The following is a 23465-nucleotide window of genomic DNA, read 5'->3' on the forward strand; positions in this document are numbered from 1 at the left end:
TAATGCTCAAGAAACATTTGTGCTGCTTAATATATCTGTTGAAACATTATGCAATTTGATTATTTTTATATGGAAGCCTGTTTCTACCACTGTATAAAAAAGAAAAAAGGTAATTGTGATTTTTTTATCTCACAATTTTGACCTTTTTTAATCAGAATTGTGAGATATAAACAAAGTCAGAAATGCGAGTTATATATTAGTCCTTTTTTCTCCTAGAACTGGACTTTATAACTCAGTTATATCTTATATGAGTTTATATCTCACAATTCTGAGAAAAAGTCAGAATTTCCAGGTTAGATCTTACATTTCTGACTTAATTTTTTTTCTGCATTTATTTGAAAAAAAAAAAAAACATTATAAGCATTATAAATGTCTTAACTGTCATTTTTTTAAATATTTTTAATGCATCCTTGATGAATGGAATTTAATATTAAATCCTTAAAAAATATAAAAACAAAGTGTCTATGATTATTTGGAGGAACTGTCTTAAATTTCAAGCAAAACAATTTATAAAAACAGAATGTATGTGTTTAGTCTTTGTTGCTTTTACTGTTCTGGAAAATGTGTTCTAAAACCGAGGCAGGTAGCACAGTCTGAACAAACACACACACACACACACACACACACACATAAACCTTACCACTTGAACTTTCACAATCATTCTGCTCACAAATCACATAATCACTAAATTACATACGTAGGCTACTTTTCTCATTTTACAAAGCAAAATAAATCAGAATCCTTTCTTCTTTCTCTACATGGGTCCTGTACATTAAAGAACAATATGAAATTAATTTCACTCTTTTCCTCTTGCAAGTGTCAAGGCTGTACAGTCTACCATCTTTTCAATAAAAACTCAGGACAAAAAACCCTGTATGCTTTGCATTCTTAAGTCCATTCGGAACAGCAAGCGTTATCTCTCAGAAAAAGTCATGAATTTGTCTTTTCACTAACAAATGTCGACTTAATACACTTAAATGCTGGACATGGGCTGCTGAGAGCAGATTTAAAGGCTTTTATTAGCATGTCCTTACAAATGCTATTAGTTTTGGTTACTTTTTCAGATTTTTTTACAGAAAGTAAAAGAAGCTATAATCTTTACCAGCACAGAAAAGTGCAGTCTGTAATTACAGTCAAAGATTAAAATCAGAGAGAAGCTCTAATAATTAATACACCACCTTCCAATGTAAAACCAATTCTGTCCAAATAGGGCTTATTCACCAGTTTTACCAGCCTGTGTCTAAACTGGTCCTCCCTGAAAGAAGAACAAAGCTCAGCGCTCATCCATGGAGTGCCACGTGTTTTTCTCCAGCTCTGAGCAGAGAGGGGCAATATGTTGTCAGATCCATCAAATGCACCCCTGATTACACCATGCTCAGAGGAGATAAATGGCCTTATTGGGACAGACCACACAGCGGCAAATCTCGAATCTGCTGCATAGATTACAGTTCTCATTGATCAGCACATCATCCTGTCACACCACGTGGCTACCTGGCAAATGTTATTAGCATTTGAACGGCAGAAATGACTAAAGCATGTGTGAAGGGCCAGATAGAGAATAAAAAAAGTCCTATAAAACACCACAGTATGATGGTGCATTTGTGCTGTAGTGTGTGTTGTCAATCTAGTTCTTATACAGTCATGGCCAAAAATATTGGCACCCTTGGTAAATATAATCAAAGAAGGCTGTGAAAATGTATCTGCATTGTTAATCCTTTTGATCTTTTATTTAAAAAAAAAATATAATCACAAAAATCTAATCTTTCATCGGATAATAAGAATTTAAAACGAGGGGAAATATCATTATGAAATATATGTTTTTTTTTCAAAATACATGTTGGACACAATTATTGGCACCCCTAGAAATTCTTATGAGTAAAATATCTCTGAAATATATTTCCATTCATATTCACAATTCTGAGCACTCCAGGGTGATTATGAACATGAAATTACCCAGCCATGGCTTCATGTTTCACAGAAATATAAATAGGAGGGAAAACAAAGCGCAAATTCCCTTAATCATCCATCACAATGAGAAAAACCAAAGAATATATTTCTGATGTGCAGCAAAAGATAATTGAGCTTCACAAATTAGTGAAGTGGCTTTAAGAAATGAGCTAGAGCAGTGAAAATTCCCATTTCTACCAGCAGGGCAATAATTAAGAATTTCCAGTCAACATAAAATGTTACGAAACTGCCTGGAAGAGGACGTGTGTCTATATCAGGGGTCAGCAACCTTTACGGCATGACGTGCCATTTTACATTTTTCTGGTTAACCACTGTGCCAATCGGGGTCAGAAAACCTTTTTTTTAAAAAATTAAAAAAGTCCAACAGCACCTGCGTCACCACATGATGTTTGGGAAGGTTTCAAGAAAACAAACTCCAGCATATTTAGTTATCAGACATGACTGGAACTTCAAATGGGACTGGCTTCTATGGTCAGATGAAACTAAAAAATTCGCTTTTTTACCAGCAAACACTCAAGATGGGTTTGGTGCACACAGAGATAAAAAGTACACTTTGTGTACAATTAAATATACTGCTGTATTTGTGATGTTGTGGGCCTATATTTCTGCTGGAGGTCCTGGATATCTTGTTTAGACACATGGCATCATGGATCTATCAAATACCAACAGATAAAACATCAATAAGTAATCAAAATCTTATAATGGTCCATGTTTGGATCTTCCAACCGTACAATAATCCGAATACAAACCTCAAAATAAAATGGTCGCCATGGCAACCACGAGGTGTTTTTGCAATGGCTTCATTTCTGAAAATGATTAGGGCCGCAAACTATACAAGTGTACCAAGTTTCATGATTTTATGAAAAATTGAACATTATTTTCACATAATTAAATTACTACAATTTAAATTTTAGTTTTGGGGTCCGTAACATTATTTATGAATCCACTCAGCAAAGCTGCATTAAATTAATCAAAAGAGACATTTATAGTCTTAAAACAAGATTTCAATTTCAAAGAAATGCTGTTTTTTTTTTTTTACTTTTATTCATCAAAGAATCCTGAACAATCCATACAATGTAGTTTTGGCTATTGCTACAAATATACCCCAGCGACTTCAGACTGCTTTTGTGCTCCAGGGTCACATATATAAAAATAAATAATAAATTAAACATTTGATAAACTGCATGCATTAATATATGCACTTTGACAGCACTAGTAATAACTTATGTACATTTGAAATGTAATATTGGATGGGCATTGCTCTGCACTCAAGATATCAGCAAACATGTGAAAAGATGAAAGATTTCATTAATACTAAGACCTCAGATAGAAAGATTCAAGATTCAAGAGTTTTATTTGTCACATACACAATTATACAGGGTATAACCAGCAGTGAAATGTAGGATCAAGGACCAAGGACCACCTTTATGTTAGAAAGCAACATAAATACAAAACTGAGATAATAGCAACATGTTGTGCATTTCACATATATTTTGTAATTGATTTTCTCACATCTATCTACCAGTCGCCGATCTAGCCCTATATGTATCGATTAAAGCTGAGTCGGGTTTGACGTTAGCTATAATTACACTGAGATTCTGCCGTTGATTAGCTAGAGGTCACAATGATTTTAGCCTGCTGTAAATTTAAGGGGGAAAAGGAGAAGGAAAAAAAACATAGAAAGAAGGTGACCTTGGTCCTGATATTATATTGACACTCTCATGTGGTCTGTGAATTTCTGGCAGTTCTGGAGAACTACAACGCTGAGGTCATAAACCAGCATAAAATTACAAGCACTACCACAGGATTCAATGCATTTGAGTAACGTGCTGCTGACACAAAGTTAAATGACTGACTTCCTCAATATGTCGCTTTAGAGATTGGCCTCGGCTGAAGCACGTTGACTGACACACGAGCTCTAATGCTGCAGAACTTCAGATGTGGCATCACACTGCCGCTAACTGACACAGACTCAATCGTGCTGTCAGCACTGCGAAGCTGGAGGTATGAAAATGTTAAGGAAAGTGAAAAATAAATAAAAGCATTTCTAATAAGATGCAGTAAAACATTCACAGCTGCCAGAGGAATTGCTTTATTTATGACTTTTTTCACTTCACATCCTGGTGTAACAGAGCTTCTGTCATCAGAGTAAATGAACACGGGGGCTGCACACTGAACCTGAAGTGCTGTGAAAATAATGAACATATTCTGTTTCTCGGAGGACTTCGCTAGTCTATTTGAATTCCTTTAAGGTAATGCGGAATTGCTAGAGAGTCCAGAGATGGAAACTGCCACTCCTCGTTTGCCCGACAGAGTTGAACACTTAAGAGAAACTGGCAAGCAGAAACACCTGGAGCTGATGTTCTGCCCACAGTGTGGCTTAGCTGCTGGAGAACTAAAGGTCTGGACATATGGAGAAGTTCACACAGGGAGGTTACTGCAGCACCAGGATCAGAAACATTATTTAATTCCACTGAAACAGGAGATTCTTTGACTTTGATAGAACGCTTCGCAGTAGCTATTATGAAAGTGCTGTCTTCTTTATTTTGTTCTCTGGAGTCATTCCTTGCTGCTGTGCATCTAAGAGATGGATCCTGGACAATTCAAGCTGTTCATTCGTCAAATTGAAAACCCCATGTTTGTGAACACAATTTTCAGTAGAAGTACTCTCCAGTACTCTTTATATCAAATCTATATGTCAATATCTATCTATCTATCTATCTATCTATCTATCTATCTATCTATCTATCTATCTATCTATCTATCTATCTATCTATCTATCTATCTATCTATCTATCTATCTATCTAATAAAATGTACTTGGGAAAGGAAAAAACTTATACTGTATATAGTTTATTATGCAGAAATGTTAAACAAAGATGCACATATATGCTCAGCGCTATCAAAATAAAGGTCCCAGTGCTATAATTTTAAAAGTCCTGCTTCTGACATTTATTGTACTGTCAGAAACACTTACTAATAATTAAAAAATGCTACAATATCAGCTGATATAGCAGTCCACTTCTATTCAGTGTGGATATGTTTTTATTTGTAATATTAGAAACATATTCCCAAGCTACTACATGCTGCACACAAAGTTGCATGATTTGTACAACTTTCACATTCATTGCTTTGAATCTTCAAAAGTTTGAGGAATTTAGTTTGAGACACTTCACAGCAAGTCAGTGTTAATCTAATCAATGCAATTACTGCCAAAAATTTTGTTAGCGAAGGGCTTTAGATTTTGTCAGTGATACCAAGAATACAAAAAATGTTTAACACGATAATTAAACATTGAAAAAAAACATTGTAAGATATAATGCATTAAAAATGTTTTTGAAGACAAATCTGTAATATATCTGATCTCCAATCATAGTCAATAATGTCGCAGACTGACCACCTTGAGCTGCACTAAAGCAAAACATGGAACAAACACAGGTTTAACGAGTTAATTAACCCCCTCTAACGGATCTACATTTAGCTATGTAACTAAACTATGAAATTCTGACTATGACTACAACAAACAAACTAAAATATTTAAAAAAGAAGATATCCATGAACAGCTTATTCTATTTTGCTCTGTTTTTTTTTAAATAAGTATTTATAAACACCCCTAAACATCACATAAATAAAGCAAACCGATGTTGGGAACTTGATTGATTCATGTCAATCTGATGATGCCTTTCTGTTTAAACAGGCAGTTCTTGATCTGCAGTGTTGACCAGACTTTATACAGATAGTTAAAAGTCCAGTAGTCCAGGGTGTACATACTCTAGAGATGTGCGAAGGCATTAATTACTCTGTCAGTCTCTTTCTTAGGTTTGGGCTGAAAGGTTAAACAATAGAGCGAAGGAGACACTTCATGCTTAATTTAACCAGACTTCTCATCAACATAATTATCAAAATCAAGAGAGCCATTTTAATGCTGTTAGCTATGATTACTCGCTTCTTTGCAACACAAATTTGTTTTACCTATAAATACTGGGTAATTCAATTTTGCATAGCAGCATTGTATTCAAATGAGAAAGCTGCTCATTTGAAAATGAGGTCAAACTAAATTTGTATAATAACACCGAGGCCCTTTATAGTCATTGAGTCTGAAATAATGAATTCACAAACGAAAAATTAATAAGACACTCTTTCTCATCTGCCAAAACACCTGATTGTGTCAAATTGCATCAATTAGCTTATCAATTGAGGTGTGGAGAAGATCAAATAGAGTATTTGACACTGGTGTTAACGTAAGATCACACATCTGATGTGTTTTTAAGAATGATGTGTTTTGATCCAATTATGCCCGTTTCAAACACCTGCACCTTTCAGACCTGTGCGTCTATTCTCCTCAGGAACATTAATTAGTTAACTTAACTGGATTCTTCCCAGCCTACTTAATATATCCACCCTTAATCTATTATGACACAATAATAAAACGTGCAAAACGGCTGCAATTAGTTTCACAGATTGTAAAGATGGGCTATTAGGGTCTCGCTAAGGCTTCATCATGGTCACCTTATTGGATTCATCTTCGTGGCATCTCTCATAAATTACAAAGCTTGGTTAAAATGGGACAGACTAAGTGATCTCCAAAGCATGCTGCTGAGAGAAACATGTTCAGACAGCTCTATAGCCACACATCAGCTGGTGTAATGCACTGATGAAACAGTGTGACGCAGACATGACATGAACCGATGTGTATGGCTGCTCTTAAAAGCCTTTTCTTTATAAGATCACTCTCAATAATAGAATGGTTTGTAGGTATACAAATCATCCAGAGTTCTAATGGAATACGCAGACACTAGCTAAACATTTGTGACCATGGACCACTAAACCAGTCATAAGGGTCAATTTTTCATCACCTGAAAGCTGAATAAATAAGCTTTCCATTGATACAACTATTTGAAAATGTAGTTCCAGGCAGCTCTTGACCACATTACATGTCTGGATCACTTCGCCAAATGATTTGCGTCATTTCAAAGTTCCTTACAGTCTAATACAGTAAAAGAACCAAAACCCACAACGACACTGACCAAACAAATAAATACAGTAAACAATAGGATAAAAACGACAGATCATTTCTAGGTTTTTGCCACAAAATTACATTTTATTATGTACGGAAAGCACATATTATATCTCTCCCGCTCTCTCTCCCTCACAGACACACATATATAATATGCACACACGCTAACATACGCGCTAATGTTAGTGCTACTCTGACGATTTTATCAGTATAGTTTAACACTTAAAAGCTACATGACTTTTCACAAGCGAGGTAACAACAACGGCTATTACATTGCTGCCGAACACTTCTGAGAGCTGCACAGACTCACAGAGGTAATCTCTCTCTCTCTCTCTCGCTCTCTCTCTCATACCTTAGTTATTAACTGCATTAGTCTGCTATCAATGGCTCAGTCCTCCGTTACTAGGTCTAAAATTACGTTTTGGAATTTGCAACAGAGGCGTTGGATGAGATGCGTAAGAAATTAATCCTACTCACAATAACGTTTTAGGTAGAAAAACCAGACAAATGCTTTGAAATATATCCTCTGATCGATGTCTTGAGGTGTGGTAACCGTAGCATAAGCGGAATAATTGACTTCGGCCCGTTGAATTATTAGAAAATAATGCACATCTGAGGTGTAACAGCCGCATCACCACCTCGGGTATGCATTGTTTTCCAAGAATTCAACGGTCCGTCGTCAATTATTCCTTACTTAAACACCCTTAAACTAGTGTATTAGCCTCATGGTGTGCAACTTGGCCTGCATAACAAACATGTGTTTTGAATATTAGTGTATACACATATGCAATTCCAATAAATACAAGTATTTTGATTGTATACCTTGTGAGTTGATGCAAGCCACAATTTGAGTCCTGGTTCCATTTCCACAGTTCCCTTCATAGGGCACACAAGTGCCCTCGGACTGCACCTGCCACAGGAAGCACACTGGATCCTCGCAGGGCATTGACTCCAGGAGATGGGCACAGCTTTCTGTCCCTGATCCTTCCTCCAGCACCTCTCTTCTCCTCTGTCTGTAGCCTGTGAGCAGAGCGAGAGACAGGTGGATTAAGGGTATTGTGAGGAAAATGAGTGCCAGTTAAGGCCAGTGAGATCTGAACTAAAATTCTAGCGGTGGCTAAATAAGCCTGTAATAGAAACTCATTTGAAAAGGCTTTCTGTCACAGCTTTTGTTAGCAGAATAAATTCCTACTCCTGCTCTGCTGTAATTTGCCTGAATACACTCTTTACATTTACTCATTTGTCAAGCTATGACTGCAAACTGAGATGCCAGTCATAAATGAAATAGCACTGGAACATGAACATTTAACACTTAAAAGTACTGGTTAAACATGAAGGCAAAAAAAACCAAAACATGCTGCTAGAAAGATCATCATCGTCTTTTAATTCAAGTCTTTCAGGGGAAAAAAAAAACTCTTAGGCCAGCATTAATTAATATTTCATAAATTGGCGTACGTTTTCAAAGCCAGCTCTGACCAACATCAATATGCATTACAGTACAGTGAATAAGCGGGAAAAAGATGAATCAGGCATTACTCCAAGCATAATTTATCAAACAAGATGATCTGATGACTAACACGAGGGTGGGATGCTAGCTGTCTGGATACCGTCTGATCCTGTTTACGGTCTGTGATGAGTAGATACTAACTCCTCATATCTTTGCTCCTTGACTATGTGCATGCCAGTACAGAGATTTGGTTGATCTCACAGCCCTGCAGGGGGGGCTTGACTCAGCAATCCTTGGGAAATCATAGTGTAGCCTTCACCCTACAGCTCTCAAGATTGCTTTGATACAAAAAACGGTAAACTCTATAAGACATGAGTGTATTGTGTGAGGAGACATCTGAATGTATCACATATATATTACCAGTTTGCTTCACTTATCACAAAATAATTGAGAAGAAATGAATAACACCATATATCTAAGAACAGATGTATATTCTGTATACATCTGTTCTGTTTCAGAATTCATTAAAAGATGATTCCATAATACTTCTTGGGAACATATTCACAACAATCTCATTTTCTGCAAAAACATGCCCAATTCTCTCTGGGGTCAGTGAACATGAATCTGTTTTAAAACTTTTAGAAACTGCTAACATTTGTTTCCACAGATAATAGGCTAATAGAAACAGTCCTGTAACATATTTTGGTTCCAACTTCTGTAGCTCAAATTTTATTTATTAATTTTTTAAAAAGATATGCATTTTAAACATTGATATAATATTCCCATATTTGTCTGCTACAAATTAAAGCATATTAAAATGTGCTATTTCTCTCCAAATTGTATAAATTAATGTCATGGGTAACACTTTACAATAGGGGACACTTATTCACTATTAATTACGACTTTTCCCTCAATAAATTCCTAATTTGCTGCTTATTAATAGTTAGTAAGGTAGTTGTTAACTTTAAGTGTTGGGTAGGATTAGGGATGTAGAATAAGGTAATAATATGTGCTTAATAACTACTAACAAATGGCTAATATTCTAGTAATATGCATGCTAATAAGCAACTAGTTAAGAGACCCTAAAATAAAGTATTACAATGTCTTGTGTAAAGAGTACTATTGTTATAACCTTCCATACTTCTGGGGGAATTGGTTGTATTTTTAGAGCGAAATATTATATATATATATATATATATATATATATATACAGGATTATAAAAATACTAAATATTCCATTTTATACACACACACACACACACACACACACACACAATATGCACTAAAATGCATGTTTTGTTCATTGAAGACACAATATGACAGACTGAAGGTGCAACAAACAACTTCCTGCACCTCTGAGGGCCAAAAGCAGCATTCCTCTTCTGTAGATGACAACAGCTCAACCCCAGGACAATAAAAGAACAAATTACAACTACACATCATTCTGAAACTACACCTGAGCAGCACAGTGGAGGACATACTCCCATGGAGAACATGCATGCAGACACAGTTCACACACCAACAGCCCTGTTTCTGGACCAAAAGGAATGCCTGGATGGCCAATGTCCTCCTCAAAACTGTAAAACTATTTGGTGGAGACACATCCCTGCGGATATTAATAATTGAAAGGTTCACGGGAGCTATCAGATTTATTCATGGGAAAGACTGGTGGGCTGCAGGCAGCGTTTCACTTCCAATACTTCAGAACCTTATCAGTCCCACTTCAATGCTCCCTACTCACATTAATGCTGGATAGAATTTGCCACTTACAATCATTACCAAGCCGGTGTTCAGTTCATTCCTCCACACACGCTTACATTCACCCAAGATGACACAAAGAGGATAAAACAAATGACTGTGGGCAATTGTAGATTTGTAATGCACTAGAAATGTTAATAAAACAACTAAAAAACAAATCCACAAGGCTCCTCAGATGAAATCTGTTTGTATGTGTAGGAAAGAAGTTCATTTTTCTATTTATGAAAGCTCTAGGCTCTGGAGTTCTGCATTGTTCATCCAGTATCAAAGATCAAACGATACTCTGAAACAGCAGTGAGGTGAAGGGCTTGAAAACAGTAAACAGACTCTTATTTGGTGCAGTCTAAGCAACGAATAAAAGAGGATGTAGACACCCTAACTATCAGACAGTCCCACTGGGACAACACATCACAAAATCTTCTAGACAGCAATCAGTGCACATGAAAAGCAAATCCTTCTCAGATGGGTTTCTTGCAATGAAAAAAGTGACCTGTTATATGTCTCAAGAGTTTCAGAAGAAATCTTAATGTCTTAAACTGATTTGCCAAAATATCTGCAAGGGTGCAATCCAAAGTAAGAGATTTCTCATCAAATTCTTTTTACATTTAGTAGCTCACTCTAACTTCTATTTATTAATATTTAATACAAAAACAAAACAATACCATATTTGATTATTTCACACACACACACACACACACACACACACAAATGTTGGGTTTCCATGTTTTATGGGGACATCCCATAGGCGTAATGGTTTTTATACTGTACAATCTGTATGTGCTATTGCCCTACACCAACCCTACACCTAAACTTAGCCCTCACAGGAAACATGCTGCATTTTTAGATTTTCAAAAAACTTTATGCTGTATGATTTATAAGCTTGTTTCCTCATGGGGACCAAAAAATGTCCCCACAAGATTAAGATTTACTGGTATTACTATCCTTGTGGGGACATTTGGTCCCCAGGACGTGATGAATACCAGGCGCACACACACACACACACACACACTGTGAAATATATTTAAAATGTATAACTTTATGATGCAATATGTAATTTATTAATTTATTCTGTCATTTTTCAATCTTCAGTGTCACATGTTTCTTCAGAAATCATTCTATTATGTCGATTTGGTGGTCAAGATTTTTTTTATCAATGTTGATAACAGTTTTGTGCTGCTTAATATTTTTGGTGAAAACTTAGATACATTATTTTCAGGATTATATGATAAAATAGAAAGTTCAAAAGAATAAGATTTATTTGAAATAGAAGCCTTGTACCATTACAAATGTCTTTATTGTTACTTGATACAATTATTGCATCACATTATATCATATTATTTTCACATTTAACCTCATAATTTAGATATTCATACCTCTACTCTAGAATATTCATCTTGTTTCAGGAAAGAAGGTGAATGATAAAAATGCATCACTGTTTTAAAGCTGGGATTATTCTTACAATTCTTCCCCAGAACGAGTCATTTCTGACTGAAAGCGGCACTTATGTATGACTGATTCATGTGACATCAGTCTGCCCTCTGCTAAATTCTCTCATTATAGGGCAGTACTCTGGCAGCTCGCTTCAGTGACAGATGTTATCACCTCTCTCCAGAAGTGCTGTCAGTTTTAGATACTCTGTTACCTCCGGGTTCAGCTAAGTGGAGAGGTGTACCAATCATCAATTTTAAACGCATATTAAAAGCGGAATTTATAGCTTCTATTAATTAAAGGGGCAGAATGTTTTTCTTCTCCATTGATGACATTTCATCCCCATGTTGGCCCACCTTTTCGTCCATGTGTTTCCATGCAGTTGTCGTGGAGACAGGCCCCCCAGGAGGACCAGGATGAGAGCAGGCACAGCTGTGGGCACGGTATGGAGCAGGGCTGCACCGCAGAAGGCAAATCTCCTGTACACAGACGCCCACTTACCGGCCTAGACACTATAGAGGTATAAAGAGAAAGAAGCCATATGTTGGGCAAATTTAGCTAGAACTTTTCTTGGCAAAATATAATTAATCTTAAGTATAATTTGCTGATCTTTCCTGCTGAGCACCAACTCCCACACAGAATACAATTAATTTCAAAGCCTATGCAAACCAATGTAAGTATTTAGCTTAGAAAGTACATGAAACAGATTATCGAATAAGAAAAAAATATATAGGGAAGGGACTTGGTTTTATATTGTTGATTGGATGGCAGATCTGAATGCAAGCTTGCAGTTGATTTTAAGAAAGTGACAGACTTAAACTGACTAAATGTGACCCTGGAGCACAAAAGCAGTCTTAAGTCGCTGGGGTATATTTGTAGCAATAGCCAAAAATACATTGTATGTGTCAAAATTGATTTTTCTTTTATGCCAAAAATCATTAAGATATTAAGTAAAGATCATGTTTCATGAAGATATTTTGTAAATTTCCTCCCGTAAATTCATCAAAACTTAATTTTTGATTAGTAATATGCATTGCTAAGAACTTCATTAGATAAATCTGACACAAGTCTGTCATTTCACAGGAAGAACAAGTTATGACATGTTGAATAAACATTACAAATAAAAAAAAAAATGGAACATGCATGGACAAATTGTTTACAATATGATCAATAATATGCATTCAGAAGAATAGTTTACATTTACTCATTTAGCTGACGCTTTTATCCAAAGCGACTTACAATTGCTATATACATGTCAGAGGTCGCACGCCTCTGGAGCAACTAGGGGTTAAGTGTCTTGCTCAGGGACACATTGGTGTCTCACAGTGGATTCGAACCCGGGTCTCTCTCACCAAAGGCATGTGTCTTATCCACTGCGCCATCGCCACCCCTGTTAGGGTGACTTTGTGTTTCATGCCAACTTAACATGAATTGTGGTTTCCAACATTTTAATTCTGAAATTTCATGCATCTCCAAAGTGTAACAAAATATTCAAACGTGAAAATTGGGTGAGATATTATTTAATCTATCAGAAATTTGGCTGTTGATTAATTTTATCCAATAGCCTGCATGGTCTAAGAGACATCAGTGTTTCAGAGAAAGTTGATACAATTTGTTTTTGTTCTATAATAAAGTGTACAATAAAACCAGGAACATGCAGCAAAAAAGTAAAACAATTTTGCACTGACTGAATTGCATTGATTCTCAATGTGACTTTTGTCAAACAAGTGTTCAAAAGTTCAGGCAAACCTCTTGAAAGTCTCTTACTTTGGCCGTGCTCTGTTAACATTAGTGTGAGAGTCCTCTGGGTCAGGAGGAAAGCAAACATCACTGTTGATTTTCATTGATCTATATCCCCAAACAACATTGATTGAAAGGAGTCATCTTCATCTGTATGCCTTTCTCAGCTCAGCATGCCTCACTCGAATCCATCCAAACGCTGCTTTCACTGGCTAGTGTAGCTCCTCGAAATTAATTTCAGAGCAAGGTGACTCCTTTCAACTACCTCTTAGCTTACAAACCGGCATGGTTACACACAGCCAATGCAAATGCCTAACCAAAAGACTTTTTGAAAAGGCATTCTTAAACCAAAATGAATTAGCCTTTGAAAATAAACACATCTCCAGCCAAAAAGATTTCGCTTATGGAATTCGCTTAGCCACACCACTGTAGCTTACTGTCGTTTAGACACTGATCCTTACCCTCTTTTCTGTGATGAGGGGTGGAGTTGTCTGGGACCTGGACGCAGTACAGCTGTCTGGTCTGAATCCCTCCACCACAGAGAACGCTTACATTGTTAAGCCGTCTGTCCTGCTGGCTGAGAAGAGGGGCCACTTGACAGTCCCCCCAATCTGTGCTCTTCCACACATACCTGGAGAGCAAAAGCAAACGCCCGCTGTGGTGAAACACACTTCTTTTGTTTTGGCCCTATAGTCTCATTATATCGTACTGGGCTCCTCTCAAAAGTTGCATTGGATAAATGGACACAGTGAGCTGCCGCTGAAAGATACTAATAGGCTTAGTTTCCTGTTTTCCGGTAGGAAACCATCTACTAATGAAAATGCATTGACTAAGCAAAGTGTTATGATGCATAAAGCAGCGGTTTTAATGAAATAACAGTCTGCTGCTATTGATCAAAAACCTAATCTCATTAATTAGCTTCTTCTAATCTTCGCTATGCTCGGATGCAAGAGGGGTTCAGTAAATAAATACTTGAACACAACACTCGAAAAATCATTTAGTAAATTTTTTTAATTTTTTTTACAAATGAATTATTATTGGGATGCTAAAATACAAACCTAGGGCAGTTTGGAAGCAAGTCTCCGATGATGTTGCAGGCTTCCTTTTCTTCAAGAGCGGTGCATTCTTTGCCTAGTCCAATAGGAGTCTGCGTTATGCTTCGAGTCCTGACCCGAAAACCAGGCGACATATCTGATGCCCTACACGTCTTTGAACACGGACTCCAAACGGACCAATCAGAGGTCTCGCAGTCTCTGGGCATAATGCACGACTGGAATGTTCCAGGGCCGTGGTCAAGGGTACAAAGACTAAGAACAAGAAAACAAATACATTAGGAATGAGTGGTGCAAGAAAAACATATTCGAACATTTCAATGCTGCCAAAAAGAGCAGATGAAAGTCTATGTCATTTAGAGTTGAAAGCACACAGTGAGAATATGTTTTATGAGATAAATGCCATCAATAGTTCCTCTACTGCAACTATTTAATAGCTTGTAATGAATGCAATTTTTGATTCAGTTAAAACAAACTTACAAAACCCCCACAAAAGATTCTGAATCCAGAGTATCATAGTCAACTTTTCAGTGCATAATTTGCATATTTAATAATATGAGTAGAGTATCTGTGGCAAGAGAAGACTAAATTAATAATTAGTCAGAGATGTTCACATTTTCTTAATATACTGCAATGCTTGAGTGATGGTACAGCATACGAGTGCATCTGATTTATTTTTTGCATAGCAGACACCAGACAGTGATAATAAGTGTAAAGTGAAGGATATTTAAATGAGTTATTCACCTTTGTGTCCTACGAAGCAACGTCTGCACTATGAAATATATAAATAAATAAATTGGATATCTAATTAGCGATTCATCCATATAAGTCACCCAATTCAATTACTTGTGTACATCCTAATCCGTTTGTGTAGCATTCATTTTCACTTCATTTTAAATTATAATTAGACTATAATTGGAAAAACTGCAGAAATTCAACTCAGGTGGGAAATATTCAAATCACTACATTTCATTAAGCATGCACGTAGGATTCACAAATGAATATGTTAATTAGAGCGAATGCTCCGTCTCACTGTAAAATAACACCGCAGCCTCTCTCTTGTTATGCTACACCTGTAGTAAACCTGTCAGACCCCCACAACACCCTCCTCCACTTTGAACTGTGAATGAGGATGCTTGAGAATTCATATTCATATTAAACAAACATGGAATGAGAAAAAACTGAAAGAACACCTGCCTTTTCCACAGACAAAAGACATTTCAGTCGCTGAGCCAACTAAGATTCATATATAAAACATACATATGCTGACAGAATACAGTCAGATCTTGCTCTCAGTGGAAATAATCACAGATGACACAACAAAGAATGCAAAGTTTCACTACGTCAACTCTAATTTCATAAGCTTTTGTCTTCATAAGCCAATGACAGGTGACAATGCCAAAAGTGTGAATAATGAAGATATTTGTATGTCAAAGCATAGCAGCCTCTTTTCACCTGACATGAGGATTAACAAGAGATGATCCCCATTTACAGTCTGTTTAACTGACTCATCAAGAACTGTTGCTTTACGCTCTTATAGTTACACGGCTCTTTACACTTCATACAAGACTGTAATCCACCCGTACTACAGATATAAAACATATTTACTGTATATAATTACAGAATTTTATATACAATTTTATTTCTAGAAAAATTGCATTTAAAATTATATATAAAAACTTTGTAAGGATAAAATTGCCATTTCAGCAATACTTTTGATATGAATCATTTTAAACATTTTTACAACTGCAAATTATGAGACCCATAATAATAAATGATTCCTTTAGATTTGTCTAAATTTAGTGTGAAATAATTCCAGATAATGTTTGTCTGTCAGTACACCATCCGCTCTCTCTCTGTCTTTTCTTTCTTCTTTTCAATGCAAAGTTACAGTATTTTTCAAATTAATTTTCATGATAAGAAAAAAAACATTTGCATAGCTTCAGAAAGTGCAATATCTACGCATCCCTTTAGGTACTAACCTGTTTGCACAATTCTATGCCATTTCGTAGTATAAATAGTGTACTGTAGTGAGCACAGTAGTGTGTTAACTCTGAAAAAGTGCACTAGGGATGCACTTATTTAACCAAAATCAAGTGTAGAATGATGGACACTTCGTGCACTCAACTATCGAAAGGGGAGGTGTTATTTACAAAATAAGCTTCTAAAATTCATATACTTGAATTTTTAGTGCATAATAAAAGTGCCTAATGCATAATAAGTCATTTTGGACATAACTCGAATATATTTGAATCACATTAAACAGCTGAAACACACAGAAATCAATGCATCTTTTTTTTTTCTCCTGTCCCTGCCCTATATATATATATTAGCAGACATAAATTATCCTGGATAGCAAGCGGCAGCAGACAGCACCATGACGCAGGTAAAATACAGCAAAGACATGAAAGTCTACATTTGAGACTTAAAACCTTTATCAGGAATGTCTGCCTGCAAATCAATATTTTGCAAAGGAGGCATCTTTAAAGTCATGTTCAAAGCCTGCCTTAGTTCCAGCATTCATTACCCTCAGTTTGCGGGAAATCCATACTCTTTGTGAGAGGAGGATGAGCTACATCTCAGCGACTTCTAATTCTACCAAGAGCGAAATGAGAATAAAGCACAAACTACAGCATACCAGTGATTGACCGTCTTTACAAAATCATACATGATGCAGAGATTGCAGCAAAAGAGTAAATTCAATCCTTTCCATCACGCCATAGCGTGTTCTGCTCAAAGGCCCGGCTCTCCCGTGCTGCCAGAGGCATGTCTCTCTGCTCACCTTGTATAGTACGGCAGCAGGAAGGAGATTAATGGAGGACTAACCGATTTAGCTAGGCCCACTTCACAGAGCCGCTTCAAAAATCCAGCAGCACAGCAATTCCTTTCACACAAGCTGCAGCAGTACCTTGCTTTCAAGAGCATAATCTGGGATTTAGACCTTAAAAGGGTTTATGTTCTCAGAGGGTTTGTCTCTCAGGCATGCATTGCTTGTACACAGATTATTGTAAATTGAATAGACACGCCAGATGCATCTGCGTACGTTCATGGTTTTTTACCTCAGCATGGCGTTCTTGCCGTCGCTGCGCATGCAACGAACTTGGCGCGTCTGGTAGCCGATCTCCACGTCCAAGCCCTTGAGGCTGTGGTGGTGGTGGTGGAGGTGGTGATGGTGCTGGTGTGTGCTCTGGATGTGTCGTTTGACGGTGTTCCTCTCCGTATCTCCTGTGGTGAAGTCCAGCATGGTCCTTCCGCTCATCCAGAGCCCTTTGTGTTGCGGCTGCCTGCACTCGCTCCAGGGGCCGACTTTAAGGCTGTAGTGATGTTCGCTTTCCCCAACCGGGCAGGGCAAAAGATTTGCACAAGTCCTTGTTTGGGTGAGTTTGGGGCAGTTAGCGCCTCCGTACATTGGCGCTGCTAGAACGTGTCGGGTCTGATGCTGGAGACCCGTGCCACATGTTCGACTGCAGCCTGACCAGGAGGAGAAATCAGATACGATGCAGTCGTGAGGGCAGGGGATCAAGCAGGCCTGTTCGAGCGCCGGCCGTGGGGAAAAGAACTCGCATATCCTCGCCGTAACCACCGTGCGGTTTGCAGTGCGCACGCAGTGGACCTTCCGCCTCTGGATGCCGTGCTGGGCCGTGACGCACTCCGTCGTCCTTGGTTTGAGCTCGTTGGACTGGAATGAGGCTAGAACGCATGGTCCCCATTCTGAAACCTCCCATTCGAAGAGGTCCTGGTGCCACTCACACACTTTAAAGCAAGGCCTCTGGCTCTCGGGTTTATCAGAGTGCGGGCAGTTGGAGTGGTGCGTGGTCCAGCCTTCTGAGTGAATGCACCACACCGTCCTGGACTGAACCCCGCCAGTTCCACATTCTTCTCCCATACACCTGCCCCACTGACCTGGAAAAGGGAAGATGAAAGAATAAACATTTGCTCTTTAACTTTAAGGATAATTGATTCATTGACATAAATAGTTATATTGAGTTTCACTCAGTGAGCGCACATAAATCAGCAGGATATCTGTGGTAGAGCGCATCATCTGGAAAGTGTTCTATTTTAAAGGATTAGTTCACCCAAAAATAAACGTCTGTCATCATTTACTATGTCTTTCCAAACCAACATGAATTTTTCTTAACATTTTCACACAATAACACTATACACTTTGATTTATCACATAATGCTTTTATATAGCTTTAGACTTCCAACTTCAGTATCATTTTTAAGCCTAACAGACTTGATCTAACAGTCTCAGATCAAATCAGATATTTATATATATATATATATATATTAGTACTGTTCAAATCAGTGTTCTACTTAATATTTTGTGGAAATCATGATTTTATTATTTTATTATCTTTGAATAGAAAGTTCAAAAGAACATTTTTTTAAAATAGAATTTTCTTGTAAAACATAAAAGCTTTCCGATGTAATAGTCTTTACTGTTTCATTTACTATGGAAACACTGCAATATTGTAGGCCTATATAGTTTTGGAAAATCTACATGGGAAATATGTGGCGAAGTTGTAGCCTAATGGTTAGAGAGTCGGCTCGTAATCCAAAGGTTGCGGGTTCGAGTCTCGGGCCGGCAGGGATTGTAGGTGGGGGGAGTGAATGTCCAGCGCTCTCTCCACCCTCAATACCACGACTGAGGTGCCCTTGAGCAAGACACCGAACCCCCAACTGCTCCCCGGGTGCTGCAGCATAAATGCCCACTGCTCCGGGTGTGTGTTCAATGCTGTGTGTGTTCACTGCTGTGTGTGTGTGTGTGCACGTTGGATGGGTTAAATGCAGAGCACGAATTCTGAGTATGGGTCACCATATTTGGCAGTATATCACTTCACTATCATATGGCTTTAGTCTTGTGTTTTTGTGTCATTTTTTGGAGCCAACCAGACCCTGGTCAACATAACAGTATCAACATTCTTCTAAACTTCTCCTTTTGTGTTCCACAAAATAAAAGAAGTCATGCAATAAACGCATCGGGTGATGACAGAATGTAAATAATGACAGAATGTACAATTTAAGATGAACCAAAAATTTAAGTGTTATACTTGTTAGACTTAATAAATGTTTTACTTAATAAATATCTGAAAAATGATTGGATTATTATCACAAACACTGCCAAAAAATCTACTGAGTATTATTCTAAAACCAAACAGGATACATTTCATTAACATATTTCACAGTAGATGCTTAATGTTCAATAATGAACAAACACATTGAACAGACATCTTGTACCACATGTGTGTTATTAGGGATTACGTATAATAAAGATTATATTATTTTTGCTTTTTGTTTCTTTATAAATCGATGGCCACATTAAAAGCTCATCTATGCAAACTGAAAATAAAAGGTACACAATTTTTTTTTCTTTTTAAATCCATGCTAGCCTGAAAGCAGCATACTCAGCTACAACATCCTAAACTGCTGAATAGCATTGTAGCTCATTGGAGCGCATCATTAAGTTTTTTCATGAGACTGCAACACTGCCACAGGTTTAACACATCACCGTGTTTATGTATTTAACTGAAGGAATTGCACATCTCACACACACTTTCCTGTGCCAAAGTGTGCAAAATAGCTAATGACATGTACAGTAAACACCATCATTTCACATTCATTCCCCTAAAGAAGCCAAGCTAATATTAACATTTAAAGGCATTTCAATGCCTCCCACAGACTCCTTCCCTTGAGTCTACAGACTGACTACACATGCACAAATGGATCAAGATTGATTTTTCCTGTTATTGTACCTGCATATAAAGCTTCAGGCTAAAACCCACAAGATTCAGTCAGTGAATGCAGCTGTTGTGTTCTTTTAAATTCACACTTGATGCTGAAGTGTGTAATTTCTGCGTCAGTAGCCTCAAAGAACATATCTGCAAAAATAATGACTATTTACAAATGATAGTTTCGCCCCAAACATACGCTACTGGTTAAGTCAGTGTTGCTCTGTTAAACTAGTCAGGATGTTAAAAACAAAAGTTTATTTTTCAGACTGCAAGTGAATCGGCCTACAAATGGCTGACATTAACAACACAAATCTACAAAAGCTGTTTTTAACATAACATCACCTTTAAATTCAGAAGGCAAATATTATATTGCACAGACCACAGATGAATAACCCTCTCAGTGCAGAAACTCTCAACCTCAGAATCATATTCATAGACATTAGAGTGTGAACTACAGCTTGTGGGGCTGTACAGAAACGAGCAGGCACAGACTCAACACGGTTGTTTGTAACGCTGAGCACCCATTTCAGAGTAAAGGATCAAGAGTGGAGCAAATATCTACAATACAGACACTACAAACCCACTCCATGTGGTGAGAGGTGAATATGTCCTATATGGACAGCCAAACATAGCCCTAGCATGGAAGATACCTGCATAGGGACGTTAGAGAGGTGCTCAATGTAAACATTTACCTATTCAGAGCTGTGGTCAATGTTAAACTGATGCACAAAATAATTATTGCTTAATCACTTGGGCAGACTGTCTAGTGTTGTTTTCCATGTCAAACTGGTTAGCCATATCACACAAGCGAGTGTTGTTGTTCCACATGTCAACACAGTTGTAATTCAGCTGCAGGTAATCAGAGCTGTGTTGATATTCAGACTATTGTTTTAACAACACAGATCATAACTGTAGTTACTAATGAGTAACTTGCGTGTTAGAAAATATTTTCTCCACCCACAAAAATAGGTCCATATAACACACAGTATGGCCTTGTTAAATGAATCAGTGTTTTTGAATGAATCTTTTGAGCAAATTATATACTGACTTGCTCAAAGACTAAACTATTAAGCGTTTTTGAATGAATTAGTTGAGTGAATGGTTCAATGACTCACTCAAAGACTGAATGAACATTTATGAACGACTCTGTTGAGTGAATGTTCAATAACTCACTTAAAGACAGTCATTTGTTTAATTCCTGAATTAAAAAAAAAAATGTTTTAAACTAAATGATTGATTGCTTGATTTAAAGATGTACTTATAAAGACAGTTGCTGCCACTTAATGGCATAAAGCCGCAGTCAAAATATACTTTGTGCACGTAATAAAGTTCAATGGAAATATGTTCCAAACATAGGTTCGGGAAGAGCCTAATCATTCAGTCCTGTCAATCATCATTACGAGCCTATATAAGCAGCTCTCATTGCACCGTTCCAGCATCAATTCTTCCAGCATTCCTCCACCTCCCCATCTCCATCTATTTCTGTTTTTCTCCCTCTAGGTAGTACTGCAATGGGGGGTTGAACTCTGCGCTCAAGCCAAGCCTCGGGTTTGAGCCTCCATTAAGGACAGCAAGACAAGTTTGTTTGCCATTAACCATCAGGACTGGATGGGCAGGCGAACTCATGAAATTATAATATGATGTCACATACACAATCTTTAAAGGGGTCATATGATGATGCTAAAAAGAACATTATTTTGTTTATTTGGTGTAATGCAATGTGTTTATGCGGTTTAAGGTTAAAAAAACACATTATTTTCCACATACTGTACATTATTGTTGCTCCTCTATGCTCCGCCTTTCTGAAACGAGTCGATTTTTACAAAGCTCATCGTTCTGAGAAGCGAGGTGTGCTCTGATTGGCCAGCTATCCAGTGCATTGTGATTGGCCGAATACCTCAAGCGTGAGACGGAAATGTTACGTATCTTACCGTAATGTGATGCCGTTTCCCGGCGCAACGACACAAAAACAATAAAACCCATTATAAATGAGGCATTTGTTGCATCCAGTGGGGACATAATTACTGATTATAATGACTTATACTGTCTTTTTACGCGTTGCGTTGCATCGCGCCGCGTAAACATTACCATGTCTGCATTTCTGATCGGAGAAATGACAAACAACATGCACTACTCTACACTGCTCAAAACTCGCGTTTGAATCGTCAGTGGCAAAATAGTTAAATATGAAAACATACTTACAGGCTGTGAGTCAGAAGTGCCAGACTGTCCTTGTAAAGTTGGAATTGCCCCACTTTATAGAAACAGCCTTTGTGCAGCCAGCATTGTAGGCTACTCTTTCAGGTTCAGGAAACAGTCCTCTGTAAAATGCTGCACACACTCTAATATTTGGGTTGAACTGTTCTGGAACAGTGTTGTAAATACAACTTAACCACTGATCTCTAGTTGTGTCCTCTTTTGGAAGCCCAAACAAAGTAGTTTCGCTTTAACAACGAAACACAGCGTCTCCAGAACATGACGCCGGCGGCAGCAACAATACTGCAGCAAGAATAAAAATCATGCCCCCTTTCTTTGCATATACATTTGGGCGGTGTTTTGCAAATCTTCCCACATCGTGACGTAGACATGTGGGGCCGTGTTTAAATTAGCCGTTTTAGGAGGGCGTGGTCGAGTCTTAACTTTTATAAAGAATATCTCTTTGGTTTTGAGTCTTTAGTCTTTGCAACTTTAGGGATCTTATCTTTGCACAAACAGCTTGTAACACTCCAAAGAGAAAGGAAAACTTGAAATACATCATATTAAAAACATAATTCTACAAATATAGAAACAAGTAATCTACTTCACTTTACTGCAATGCTCTAGTCCAACAGATTTCAAATTTACTTTCTTTTAACTCCGCTTTGGGCCCCGCTGATCTTCTATTGGTCATATGTCTTATGTGACACAAATTTGCAGAGTTAACCAAACTTGGACATTGGAATGCAGTGAAATTTCCATGAGCTTGTGTTTCCTGTCTCTCGCATCCATATACATATAAATGGAAGCCAATGACATGAAAATGAAAAATCCTCCTCACTAATGCACAGACTGACAGTTGTCTGGAACAAACACAAGCAGTGTGATCGCACGTTTAAAAGTCACAGAGTATATATGCATTTGTCAGTTCATAGCCAAAATAAGGAGCTAAATGGATTGGATATTGTATAGATCAAAAGTCTGGCTATGCAAAACTAATGCACCTTCATCCCACTGGTGCTTTGGGTTAAAGCGTTCAGTTTGCAGAACTGACATGAAATATCCTCAACATGTGTACACACCTGCACAGCTGCTGATTGTTGATGATCCAGCCAGCTCATAAAA

General features: G+C 37.5%; 1 protein-coding gene across 1 annotated transcript in view; it reads right to left on the reverse strand.

The window, feature by feature from the left end:
- Nucleotides 1-23465, reverse strand: part of LOC306876681 (thrombospondin type-1 domain-containing protein 7B-like) — a gene marked incomplete at both ends in the record, with an annotated part of 147110 nt that overhangs the window by 96088 nt on the left and 27557 nt on the right. Inside the window, 5 exons of the mRNA XM_079428026.1 lie at nucleotides 7807-8004; nucleotides 11974-12129; nucleotides 13819-13988; nucleotides 14416-14664; nucleotides 17469-18312. Of these exons, the coding sequence (XP_079284152.1) occupies nucleotides 7807-8004; nucleotides 11974-12129; nucleotides 13819-13988; nucleotides 14416-14664; nucleotides 17469-18312 (1617 nt within the window). The remainder of the gene's footprint in view (nucleotides 1-7806; nucleotides 8005-11973; nucleotides 12130-13818; nucleotides 13989-14415; nucleotides 14665-17468; nucleotides 18313-23465) is intronic.

This window comes from Barbus barbus (assembly GCF_936440315.1).
Source record: "Barbus barbus genome assembly, chromosome: 11".
Taxonomy (NCBI): Eukaryota; Metazoa; Chordata; class Actinopteri; order Cypriniformes; family Cyprinidae; genus Barbus; species Barbus barbus.